This window comes from Papaver somniferum, chromosome 7 (genome assembly GCF_003573695.1).
Source record: "Papaver somniferum cultivar HN1 chromosome 7, ASM357369v1, whole genome shotgun sequence".
Taxonomy (NCBI): Eukaryota; Viridiplantae; Streptophyta; class Magnoliopsida; order Ranunculales; family Papaveraceae; genus Papaver; species Papaver somniferum.
In genome coordinates, this window is record NC_039364.1 from 3,634,555 (window position 1) to 3,648,511 (window position 13,957).

Genomic DNA, 13,957 nt, shown 5'->3' on the forward strand with positions numbered 1-13,957 from the left:
ACGCTTGAAACGTTGAGGTGGGTCACGGTTCCTCCTCTTCTCTCTAGAACGAACTCTCACCACATGAGAATGAATAGCACAGGACACACAGTAAAGCATCTTGGCGTACAATTTAGGCAAAGTGTATCCTACACATAAAGAATCAATCACCCACCCAAAATCAAAATCAATCTATAAATCACAGTAAACACCCAAAATCAATCTAAAAAACAAAAAAAATCATTTCCAAAAAACACATACCATCATAGACACAAGCTTCCTGAACATCTCTAACAGCAGCTTGTTCAACGATGTTCCTCACCAAAAATCTCTTGATTGCCTGATCCTATTCCAAATCACCACCACCACCACAAAAAACAACTACTGAATCAGAAAATCTACATCCATTCATATCAGATCCCAAGAAAAAATCAAATCAAATATGTGAAAATGAAATCAATTAGTTACCACAGTTTGAACAACGGATGAAGTTAACATGACCACGGCCATGTTTGTTACGACCACCATTCCTTCGCTTAAACGTCTACAGAAATCAAAACAAAATCACCAGAAATTCAAAATCATAAACTTGTATAAATCAACATCTATCATGAAGATTGAAACATGATTTAGGGTTCATTTGATTGAAAGAGGGACTTACCATGTTGTGATTTGCAGCCGCTTCTTCTTCTTCCTCTGAAGCTCAACTTGAGAAATCTCTCCGAACCGAAGAAGAAAGATAGGGTTTTTCCGTTTTATACGATGGAAATTTGGATGACACGTAACAAGATACGTGTTTCAGTTTCAGCAGGGTATGAAATTACGGGTTACGGGCCAACCCGCGGGTTTTACGGTACGGGCCGGGTTAACCCGTTTCTTCACAAGCCACTAATTGTACAACCCGCGCCCGTCTTGTTTAGTTACCATCCGGGACGGGTGCGGGTTTTCACGGGACGGGACGGGCCAACCCGCGGGTTTTGGCTTGGTTTGCCAGCTCCACGTCAGTCCATGTACCCTTCTTATTCGAACCTCGGCTAACTTAGATACTCATTTCTGATCACAGACTCATCGGCCAACATCGAATTAAACGTCTATGTGGCCTAAAGCAAAAGGTTAGGCTAAGCAATAAATTTCAGCTGGATTACTTGCAGTGGACTTGCTCAACTTAGCTAGATTAATGAGGTTTAACCGGCTAAAAGTAAATGCACAGTCCAAAAGTCTAGAACTTGTGAGTTTTACATCATTTTTCATGAATATCGTGATTTTGTACACATGTATGTAATATTTCCCAATGGAAGAAACCTACTTTCAACTTTTAATAAAAACACAAAATTGGTTAAAAAGACCAAAATCAACAATTTCTGGATGAAAAAGACATTTAGATTTTGATATTGTTTGGACAAAAATGTAAAAATAGTCAGGATGTTATTTTATTTTTCAATTATCTTTTCTTATTTTTAATTTACATTAGGATGCATCTAGTTTCATCCTCGCTATTTTTTAAGTTTAAGTCAAGATGAATCCAGTTTCATCCTTGCTATTTCTTTTTATCCATTTCTTCAATACTAATTTTTACTCTTCCATTAGAACGGTGTTTTAAAAATATTTGGACAAATGATCCATTTTCCGGAATAGAAAACATAAACACAACGTTGTTTTATTTATTCCGATCCATACATATAAGATCTGAGATCACTTTATGAAGAGTTGTAATACATGAGTACGACTATTACTCGGTGATATATTTGTTAACACAACAGCAAGAGCATGTGACAGAAGTAGTGTAGGGACTTAGAACAGTACAAACGCCATTTTTCAGCACAGGATTTGGTTGCGGACATGGAGTTGTAAAGCAAAACCTACTTTCTAACAGGAAATATCCCTCAGGACATTGCTTGTCACATTCTCCTCTACATACATCACAATTTTCAGCTGCTTTGACACCCTTAACAATCCCTCCGTTTTTCTGGCAAGTTTTAGTAAATGTTTGTGCTGATCCCATCTCTGGATTTACATAACATACAAATTAGGAACGAAATGAGAGATTAAGAGAAATTGAATATTGCAGATCTATTGTTCTTATCATTGACTAAGTACATATATGCATATTACATACCAGAAAAGCTCAAAAGAACGATGGCGATGACAAGAAAACCAACGAGGAAAGATGAACTGATTCTTTGTGCCATGGTAAATATGGAGTATTCTGGGTTTGATGGAGTGAGTTAGTTCTTGCAAACTCTGTTTTATGCTATTGAACTTGTATAAATCTATGCTTCTTTTATAGGGTATCCACTTTGGAGAGATATTATTATTTTCTTCTCTGTTAGGATTTTTTTCAGCTAAGAAGAAAAGAGCTAGTACCAAAAAAAAATAAAAGTCAACAGTCAAATAACCTACATTTAACCAGCCTTTTCAAAATCATATCATAACACGTCATTCTCATTCTTCGATTTAATTTCGAGAGTTATACAGCAAAGACCAATTTTTTTTTACAGCGTGGTAGTAGGACAAAACCTGACAAATCAAATACAAATATTAAATTCCAAGTACATGGTGAAAAGAGTGCACAAAAAATTACTCTGCTGGTGGAAAATGGCCAATAACCCACCGAGCGAACCATATCGGTGATAGCACTGCAGAAGGAGAGAGCACTCATTACAAAAAGCTATTTTAGTGGTGAACCCACGTTAGACCAATTTCCTATAACGTTGATCCTACGTCTAAAGCGGTAATGTGACCAAGTTGGGATGTGATCACGAGGTCGAGGTGACTTGGTGTTTACACAATTTATCCTCAAGTTACAGTGTGTATGCGTCACTGGTGGCGTATCACTGTCTGTCTGTCTCACATGTCATTGACCCGCGCATGATGCATCGAAGATTGTTTGAGGCTTTCAGTAGTCAACTTTGAACATTTGATTAAACTACTCACTGAATCCTGAGACGATGATGAATGAGTTCAAGAAGAGACATGTGAGGGTAAATAATGTGGGAATAGCCCAGAGGCGATTAGGCGAGGAAGAAGAAAAATAGATTAGCATTTATCAGCAATCGTTATCCTCTGTGAATCCAAAATTGTGGGTGCGAAATATCGCACAGTCATTAACTATGCAAAAGAATCAATTTTGTAGTGGGCGAATATGACACGTTTAGTATATCCTTGATGATGAATTAGACGACGTCACCAAGTCACACTAAAAGCGTGAAAATCAACCGCCGCATTAAAGGTTAATGCGGTAATATAGAAGATAGGGAGACATTGACGCACAACATACCCAAAAATAAGGATTTTATTAGGTGTCTTGCACTATGTAACCTCTATAAAAGGAACAAGATATCATTATATTAGAGAGATCTTTTTGAGTGCTTAGACAAGATATTTAGGAGAAAGAAAAATTTATTTGTCTCCCAAGTTAGGGTTTTCCCTTATCTCATTTATATTTATTCTAATTTTAATAAAAAGGATTTTGAGTATTTCATCATGGTTCCTTAGAATCTTTCATAGTTCTTATTTGGGTGTTAATTGTGAGATTTCCTGCAACTACATTTTGGAGGGGAAAAAAGGAAAAAAAAAGAGGAGGAAATTATAGTAAACTCACTGAATATAACCGAGTCTAATCTATCCGACTTAATATAACTGAATATAGCTGAATCACACCATTGCTAGTTCAGTTCACTTTACCTTCGGGTGTGCAATAACATGATACACGATTTCTTCTAAACCGGGAAAAAAGTTTCCTTGAATTTCTTTCTTCATCTTCAATCATAAATCTTTTTTCCCTTTTCCTTTCTCCCAACTTAAATCGTAAAAAAGAAACTAGAAATGTCCTTTGGAACCTATGGAAAACTTTCAACCATCTTTTAAGTGTTATTGTATTATTGGATTTTGTGTTATGAAGCGCCAAAAACTAGAAGCTTACTAATCCAAGAAATCAACTTTAAAATGAGACATTAAGGATCTAAAACATCTATTTGAGCAACAATTTTACAATTTTTGAAATTTTTTAACCCAAATCTAAAACCGCTCTAAAATATATGTACACAAACTCCTTTCAGATGATACATATACAATAGTGATTTGGTTTGCAAATAAATTATAAACATAAAGAAATATAGTAGAAGCTAACCAACTTACAGACTCAACTCCTCGAAGCTTCCAAAACTTGAATGACCGTCGCCACATGCACATCTTAATCTGTTTCTGAAAATGAAAGTGAGAATTGAGTGAGCGCATCATCCCTAAAAGGGGTATACCCAATAGAAATAACATCTAACTTTCAAGTAATCATTGGCATGATTTGGAAAACAATATATGTTTTACCAAGCAATAAAAGACGACCAACTCACTTCAAATGAACAATCATTTATATGGAACAAATTCCTTCTTTGATCAATAATATTGATGCAAATTCCACACCTAGTAGGATAATATTAATGCCAATTCCATACCTAATAAAACTTAAACATAGATATAAAAGAAGGGTGAAGGAACATATCCTATATACCACGAATGGAAATTCTTATTTCCCACAACCTTCATAAATACGAACAAAACATTTCTAATCCTTTCCAAATAATGAAAAGGTTAAAAGAACCAACAGAACTTTCGGAATTCAAAATCAAACAATTCATGGAATTCAAAATCAGAAAATGCATGAGTTTGTTAAGCATAGATTTTTGGAAAAGAAACACCAATGGTTACAAAAGAATTATTATAAATTCCCACCTCTTTTGATGACAAGCCACGCCTACCTTGAGATCTTTGATCACTAGTTGATCATTGAACTCATCGTTGTTAATAAAGATCAACTGTTAAGAGTTTATCCAAAAGGCTCACACAAGGCTCATAACAAAATTTCATACAAGTTCCAGTTATAAGATAAGTGAACTATCTAAAGGTTCTAAGCCCATTTATGGTTCTCACCTCTTTCAATCTCTACCTTTAGCAAATCAAAGGTTTACTAATTTAATTAGGTTTGTTTTCCTGTCCATTTGATATGTGTTATGAATATCTACAACTTTGTAGAAGGAACCAAAGGTCCAATTCATGTTCAAAGGGAAACTGGCTCTAAGTCCAAACCGAAAAACCGGCCCGTTAAACTAAAATCTTGTCCATCTGAGTCAATTAACGGTCTCTAACAGTCAAACAGGTCAACATCTAAGGTCAGGTCAACAGTCAAGGTATATGGCCAAAGTAAAAATTAAGTCAACGCTCCAATGGTATAGGTCAAGGTCCACTGAGTCAAACTGATAAAACTCAGTCAAAACAGTCGGACAACATACTGGGATATCTGATTCAGGCTTAAACATGCCCAAGGTCACAGCACATCCGAATATACCATACTAGCTCAACAATTCTTTCTGAAATTCAACAACACTATCAATTCATGCAACTTTACACACTCGAGGATAAAATCTAAATCTGAGAGAACCTGTGAAATTACTATTTTACCCTCCGTAAACAAATTGATAAAAAAATTCCATCCGGTATCCTAAAGACACCTTCGAGTAGTCAAATTTGTGTAACTTTTCGATACTTATTCAATGATACTAGTTTAACATCTTAATTATTATTAGATTAATTTCTGTTAGTTAAAATCTATAATTAATTAATCGAGTTAATAACGGTTAAAACGTCTATTGACTGGTCTAATAGCGTTTACGAGCTTGAGGGTCTTTATAGTGTTACAAACTAGGGAATAGTCACCATTGTCCAGGGCTAGTTGTGGTGACAAATATGTTCCTATAATATTTCTTGAGAGCATTTGATGATGAGATTTAAGCCGTTGGGTAATTCTAAAGTTTTTCAAGATGTGTTCTTGATAGATGTTGTAATTTATGATGTTGAAATATGAACTGTTAGTCCATGAAAGTAAAAGAAAAAAAGTAAAATATGAACGAAAAAATACCGTTTATGTCCATGAAATGATGATGTATAGGCTGCATGATAAATTTGGTAAGAACAATTTTTGGAGTGCATTAATAGTGCATTTGAAATATTGGCCAGTCAGCTGGACTCATGTTCATAGGTCAATACTACACAATCAACGATCAATAGTATGTTTTTCAAGTGTCCAGAAGAAGTGCACTCATGTACTTGACTGGTAGATAATACATGGTCAACGGTACGTCGTGTCAGTCAACTAGACTCAATGAGTTCTCATTTGACCAAAACTGTTGCGAAAATTCTATTGTGATGGATAAAAAAGGTATAAATCCGATGCCAAATGTTTAAATGTTACTTTTGGAATTTGTTGACAAGGAACAATAAGTGCGATAATTTCACCATTTCTTTTACGTACGTTCACGACCAACAACTCCATTCCTGATGGATGAGAACATTCCAGCCGCTTAATAAATCAGCTCTCCTAATGCGTTGACTCTCCAAGAATTGTTGAAGAATGAATGTTGTGGAGGGATACCTATAAGGACACTCGATACCTCGACGAGTACGAGTTTGCTGTAAGTTTTTATGGCGAGATGAGGATTAGAAATGTATAACTTCCAAGGAATTTTACCTCAATTTATAAGGTATAGAGGAATTGTATCCAGGTCAATATTCATCTATATATTTTTTGACTATGTATCTGGATCAAATGCTCTCCAGGATTATACTGATCCAAACCGATTCTCCATTTTCGTAGGAATCTCTAGATATTTACTTGGTCTTCTCAGGAAATGATCCCCTCCCCCCTTTTTGAGGGATCTCTCAGGTTTGAATATATACCCAATCTTCACAGTAAATGACCCCCTCTCCCCCTTTTTAGGGATCTTTCGAGTACGCATATTTACCTAGTTTTCCCGGTAACTGATTCTCCCGTTTTTTTAGAAATTTATAACTTTCGGGTCCGGGATTTTTCAGGATCTCATATTTACCTAGTCTTCTCAGTAACCGATTCTCCCTCTTTTTTAGAGATTTATAACTTTCAGGTTCAAATATGTATCTGGTCTTCTCGGTAAATGATTCACATATTCCTAGGAATACAATAAATTTAGTCATCTACTGTTGAAGGACAGCTGGTGACTGACTGGTTTATAATCATCCTTTCACATCTTTTAACTAAGGGACAAATACTTATCTTGATTAGAACTATTGGGCCGTGGCACTTGAACCTATACACAAAACTATGTGCTACGAATACTAGTAGATCTCCTGTAGAGTTTAGAGGATCATTAAATCCCCTTACTTCCACATCCGTAGGTTGTTTCTTTAAATGTTTATTCCATTTCCCATCTTAAAATCAACCACCTTTGGATTCGGTTAGCAGCAAATTAATTCGAATACCATCTTATGCGACGAAAAAAATCTGATGAAAGTGTGATTTTGGAACTGAAATTGGTTGAATTAGCTGGAAAACGACCGACCATATCAATGATAAACACGATGTGTCTTACAATGAACTGAAGTTCGGGCAAGTCTGGGATGATTGTCCCAGATTGAACCGCTCATCTCATGTTTAGACCGGCTGTTCAATCCGAGAAGGGATGGGAAATCTCCCAAATATGAACATTTGACAATCTTTTTCCTTGTTTCGGCTGTGAGGTGGGAATGGTCAAATGACTCAAATCTGCTTATTTACCCCTCCCACTCGAACTGCGCATAGTGTGGGAAATTATTAAAAATGGGCTTTGATTAGCCCATTCTACTGCTTGACTGAAAACTGAACCTTAGATTAGAAGAAGTTCCTGCTTGCACGAAGTGCGGAAAATCATTTTTCCATGGTGCAACCGTGCAAGTGGTTCATACATGAAAAAGCCAATTCAATATATTATTAGTTTCAGTGGCTATAGAAAGGAAAAAATAAAAAATGGTTTAATTGCTTACTCTGAATGGAATTTCTAGGATTATCTCATCCAGATCGTCTAAAAATTAATTTTATGTTGGCTTGAAATTGAGTTCATTGTCTAATGCAGTGAAGTTATTGAGACATGTCGACAGATTAAATCGGGATTTTATTTGGACCATCTCAGGTCAGGTTTTTTGCAGTGGATTACCAAAAGGCGAGATGTTAAGAATTGATAATAATAATTTGGTGTGTTTATTCTTATTCCATAAACATATATTTATACAAGCCAAGACTTGGGACTCAAGGCACAAAGACTTTCCTAACACATATAATTCCTTTTCCTAAACCATATCTAAGACTGTCTATCCGAGTCTTAAACAAATTCCACCTTTAAGAGACTTATATATGGAATACTTTCCATATCAGTCTCAGATATGTGTCTTAGTACCCCCCTCAAGACGGAGCATGCAGGTCACAAATGCCCATCTTGGACAAAATTCCATAAAACTGAGCTTTCCCTAAAGATTTAGTGAAAATATCCGCCAATTGCACTTTGGTAGGAGTGTAAGAAGGTGATATAATCTTCCGCAATATTGCATCCCTGACCAGATGACAATCCACCTCTATATGCTTGGTACGTTCATGAAAAATTGGATTTTTAGCAATGTACAATGCTGACTGACTATCACAAAGAAGACTCATTCCTTTCGTATGTTGAACTCCCAAATCTCGGAGTAATGGTTTTAACCATGTCAATTCACACGTTGCTGCCGCCATCGAGCGGTATTCTGCTTCAGCTGAGCTACGTGACACAGTGTGTTGCTTCTTAGTCTTCCAGGACACTGGCGATTCTCCAAGAAGTACAAACCAGCCTGTTAGAGAGCGCCTAGTTAGAGGACAACTTGCCCAATCTGAGTCACACCAACCTCTCAAGTTTAGACTACTATCCGAGCGCAGCAGAATTCCTTGTCCAGGACTCTTCTTCAAATATCTAACCACACGCAGTGCGGCTTCCCAATGCTCCAGTCTAGGTTTTTTGCATAAACTGAGACAAAGTATGTACAGAGTAAGCAAGATCTGGTCTTGTGACTGATGGATAAATTAGACGTCCAACCAGTCTTCTATATTTCTCCACATCATTAAGAAACTCACCTTATGCCAAAGCAAGACGATGATTCGTTTCCATTGGAAATTCCGCAGGTTTTGCTCCCAACAAACCTGTTTCCATAATAATATCCAACGCATATTTTCTTTGACATATGTAGAAACCTTGTTTACTACGAGCCACTTCCAAACCTAGGAAGTATTTTAATCTTCCCAAATCTTTCATCTTAAAACGTTGACCCAAGTATGTCTTAAATTTTGTAAGCTCAACTAGATCATTACCTGCAATAACCAAATCATCAACATACACCAGTACATTAAGTTGCATCTTTCCCTTAACCATAGTAAAGAGAGAATAATCTGAGTATGATTGACGAAACCCATAATTCTTCAATGCGGCTGACAATTTTGCAAACCAACACAGGGGAGCTTGTCGTAGACCATATAAGGATTTCTTCATCCTACACACCATATTCGGATTACCCTTGGAAAACCTAGGAGGTATCTTCGTATACACTTACTCCTCCAAATCTCCATGAAGAAATACATTATGTACATCCATCTGATGCACTTCCCACTCTTTAGCCGCTGCAACGGCCAGAAACATACGAACAGTTGTCATCTTCGCCACTGGTGCAAACGTTTCATTGTAATCTAATCCTTCAACTTGATGATTTACAAAGATTACAAGTCTCGCTTTTAATCGTACCAACTTCCCGTTCTCATCATAGTTTTCTGTGTAGATCCACTTGCTGCCTAGTGCCTTTTTACCCGGCGGTAACTCTGTCAAATCCCATGTACCTTGTTCTTCCAATGCTCTTATTTCTTCTGCCATTGCTTTCTTCCATCCTGGATACTTCATTGCTTTTCTGAAACTTTTAGGCTCAGACTTTGCATTTAGCGCTGCAAGATAAGTTTTATGTACTGCAGAAAACCTATCACAACTAACATAATATGTCAAAGGATAAGGTGTACCTGAGGACGACGATTGTGCGGAATGAGGTTGAGATGGACTATTTTCTCGAATGGTGTGCGTCACAAATCCTTGGAGCCGACTAGAAGGAACCTTATGACGCTTACCCTTACCCATCTCTTCTTCTGTTGTCACATCATTGCGACTACCAACATCTTCTGTAGCATCGACATCCCCTTCAGTCGGTTCTGGAGTAACTTCTTGTGTGTCTGCGACTGCGTCTGCGACCTCACCTATGCTCGTGACTGAGCTATCCTCATCATCGCTCCAACTCACATCTGGACTGGATGGATGAGTCCCTGTCACATCACCTTCTGTATCCGTCTCAATCGAGTCTCCATAACTCGACAGATCCTTGACAGGCGAAGCATTAGGACCCGACTGTCCTTTCTTATTCAAAACACTTTCCATATCAGTCTTATATGGAAACTAATGTTCATAAAACCTTACATCTCTCGACACCAGAAATTATCTTGTGTCCAAGTCATAAACTTGCCATGCCTTCTTACCAAAAGGGTAACCAAGAAATATACATATTCTTCCTCTACTGGCAAACTTATCTCCTTTACGACTTTGATCATGCACATAACACAAGCATCCAAACACCTTCAACTGATTATATGGAGGTTGCTTTCCAAACAATATCTCATAAGGAGTTTTATTGTTCAGAATAGGGTAGGTGTACGATTAATTAAGTATGCTGCAGTCAGTGCACATTCTCCCCCAAACCGTATAGGCAAATTCGCTTGAAATCTCAAATCCCTTGCCACATTCATTATATGATGGTGTTTTCTCTCAACTCTTCCATTATGTTGAGGTGTACCTACACACGATGTCTCAAAGACTATCCCATTAGTCTTGAAATAAGCACGCAATGCATTAACTTCAGTTCCATTGTCACTTCTAACAATTCTGATTTCTTTGTTAAACTGTCGCTTTACCAGAGCAACAAAATTACGAAATATTAATTCAACCTCAATTTTACTCTGAAGTAAATATATCCACACACCTCTTGAAAAATCATTTACTATTGTAAGAAAATATTGAGCTCCACATGATGAATTTATCTTATATGGACCCCATCAATCTATATGAACTAACTCAAAAATACAGTTTGATTTACTCAGACTCTTAGCAAAACTACTTCTACGATGTTTTGCTCGTGGAAAAATATCACAAACATCATTATTCTTCTTTATTAATCTACTCACTCCTTGTAACTTCTGTAAAACTTTTTCTGAAGGATGTCCCATTCGTCTATGCCAGAGCTCATATGTATCTTCACTCACGGCCATAACTTCAACCTGAGGCACACCACAGAAAATATATAGTACACCTTGTCTCTCAGCCACTCCAATCATCCTCCTCGTCAACCGGTCTTGTATAAGACATAAACTATTAGTAAATTGGATAATACATCTCATCTCATCAATAAGTTGTGTAACAGAAATTAGGTTACAAGTTATCTAAGGCACATAAAGTACGTTATCAAGTCTCAATCCACCAGGTAGACTCACAGTCCCTATTTTCTCAGAGTACGCATATTTTGCATCAGGCAATCCAACGGAAATTCCTTAATATCCCTTACATTTAACATGTCATGTATTTCATACGTGACATGGTTTGTTGCTCCTGTGTCAACAATCCAATAAGTTTTATTCTTTTTACCTTGTAGATGTGAACCGGACTTTCTTGAGTTTAAAAACTCCATCACCTGCTGAACCTGTGCTGCTGTAACTCCCACCAGTCCTGATACATCGGCTATCAACTCACCACCAGATTGATTTGCTGCTGGAATATGCAAGTTGTGTGCACGAACAGTATTACCACCTTGTCCTCTGCCACCTCTTCCGCCTGCATAACCAGTACGTCCTCTTCCTCCAGTTCGACCTCCTCTTCCACTTTTTGTTCTATCTACCCACCATTCAGGGTATCCAATAATTTTAAAACACCCATCATCAAAGTTTCCTTGTCTGTTACAATGCTTGCAGTGCTTAGAAGGATCATAAGCGCTATTTAGCATACGTTGATCAACTTGTACTTTGAAATCCATGATATTGTCTTGTACATCTGCAGACACACCTACATCTCCAATTCTCAGACGCTCCGAGTTGACAATTTTTTGATACGCAACGTCTATTGACGGGAGTGGATCCCTAGCTAACAGTTGTTCACGCACAGAACTGTAAACAGAATCCAGGCCAATAAAAAAATAATGCAAGAAATCTTCTTCTCTTAATGTACTTACCTGAGTTGCAATATTACAAGTGCATTGTCCACACTTGCACTTAGGTATCTTCATATAAGTCACCATCTCATCCCATATTTTATTCAATCTTCCATAATATACAGCAACTCCCTCTGTTTTTTTTTGCTTGCAATCACTTAAAGACGCTTTTAGTTGGCATATTCTTGTTCCACTCACAACACAGAATCTTCTCTTCAAGTGTGCCCATAACAGCCTCGCATCATCATAGTCTCCTAAAGTGGATCTGACTGATGACTCTAATGTATTACTAATCCATGAAACTAGCATCGAGTGAACTGCTATCCAATCTTCCAACTGTTCTGGTTCTATAGGTTGTTTGATGGTTCCATCAACAAAACCAAATTTTTTCTTGGCTATCAACGACCTCCGTATGGCTCTAGCCCATTCATCATAATTAGTTCCTCTTAGAATAATTGGCGTGATGATAATTCCCGGTCCATCACTAGATCCTAGATGATATACTGGGTTGTTCTTTTGTATATCATACTCCACCATCTTCCCTTTGGATGATTCTATTTCGTCACCCATCTTTTAGGGTTTGAACGTTTTTTTTTTTAGGTTTTGTAACTGGCTCTTGATGCCATGTTAAGAATTGATAATAATTATTTGGTGTGTTTATTCTTATTCCATAAACATATATTTATACAAGCCAAGACTTCAGACTCAAGGCACAAAGACTTTCCTAACACACATATAATTCCTTTTCCTATACCATATCTAAGACTGTCTATCCGAGTCTTAAACAAATTCCACCTTTAAGAGACTTATATATGGAATACTTTCCATATCAGTCTCAGATACGTGTCTTAATACGAGACTACCTAAAAAAAAGAAATGTTGGCCCTTGGAATGAATTTGGAGTCATTTGTCGACGTATATGAATGTCCATGATATTCTTGTTATTAAAGAATCAATCTCCATGTATCGTGGGTGCCGCGTATTTGGAACACATTATCCATTTATTTTTTCCCACTTGATTAGTATTCAATAGTGTATCTTCTTATTTTTGTACTATTAGAAAACTAAATTAATATTGAGATACAAAATAAGAGCCAATTATACGCCAAAAAATCAACTACTAAGCACCCCACCCCTTGGAAGTTAGGCTTTATAATTCTTTTTGAGCTACGCATGTTTGCCGTTTGTTATCCAACTATGAAACAAGATGACTTTTAACCAGAAACGTAACTAGGTATATGCAAGCTTGCGAACAGAAGCGATTGGCTTCAAAACTTATTTATGCACATTGTCACAAAGTGCTCCGGGAATACTTTGGACCATTATTAAATTTCGGTGTGCATATTTTTTAGAGACATTGTCATACACAGGTCTTTAGAGGACAAGTAGTGTAACTCCCTTATCTCCGTATATACACAATGATATATATTCCTTATCACGCCAAATCGGTGTTTTACTATTTTATCCGACTTTCAAATTGTTACTCGACCACTCATGCCAAAAGACTTAAAATCTATCCATTTTGAATATTTGAATTTGAATTGCAGTGTTTTGGGAGGTATCCCACTAACCCAAATCACATATGTATTTATTGACTACTTCCGCAAGTGTCACCGTATAAATAATTCTTCTATACATATGTGAATGGATAAGTTGCATAGAGAATTTCCATCAATGTTTGTAACATGAAGAAAAAACCAGTTTGTAATCCTATCCAAAATAGAGTTTTAGTGAATGTTTTGGTTTTATTCATTTTCCAGAGCATTATTTTAGGACATGAAATGGTGATGGGTCAAGAACCACAAATACTATTGGTAGTGATGAGTTTAAAGTAGGAGTGGTTCTTGATTTTGATAGCTTAGCATCAAAGATTGGGTTGACATCC

General features: G+C 36.8%; 1 protein-coding gene and 1 long non-coding RNA gene across 2 annotated transcripts; both read right to left on the reverse strand.

Annotated features, from left to right (window-relative positions):
- Window positions 1–333, reverse strand: LOC113292656. Its single transcript, XR_003331811.1, has 2 exons — window positions 241–333; window positions 1–128 (listed from the first exon to the last, which is right to left on the reverse strand). It is a non-coding gene; the product is annotated as an uncharacterized LOC113292656 (long non-coding RNA).
- A 1,278-nt stretch (window positions 334–1,611) lies between these two features.
- On the reverse strand, window positions 1,612–2,279 carry LOC113292915. Its single transcript, XM_026541727.1, has 2 exons — window positions 2,096–2,279; window positions 1,612–1,983 (listed from the first exon to the last, which is right to left on the reverse strand). Exons 1-2 carry the CDS (start codon window positions 2,166–2,168, stop codon window positions 1,709–1,711), a joined length of 348 nt encoding a protein of 115 aa, XP_026397512.1. The 5' UTR covers window positions 2,169–2,279; the 3' UTR covers window positions 1,612–1,708.
- Window positions 2,280–13,957: the final 11,678 nt, after the last annotated feature.

What these genes read in the sequence shown, in the direction of transcription:
- LOC113292915 (XM_026541727.1), bottom strand. Translation starts at nt 2,168, where the DNA reads ATGGCACAAAGAATCAGTTCATCTTTCCTCGTTGGTTTTCTTGTCATC. An exon ending in CGTTCTTTTGAGCTTTTCTG is followed by an intron (nt 1,984 to 2,095) that starts GTATGTAATATG and finishes ATGTAAATCCAG; the next exon opens with AGATGGGATCAGCACAAACA.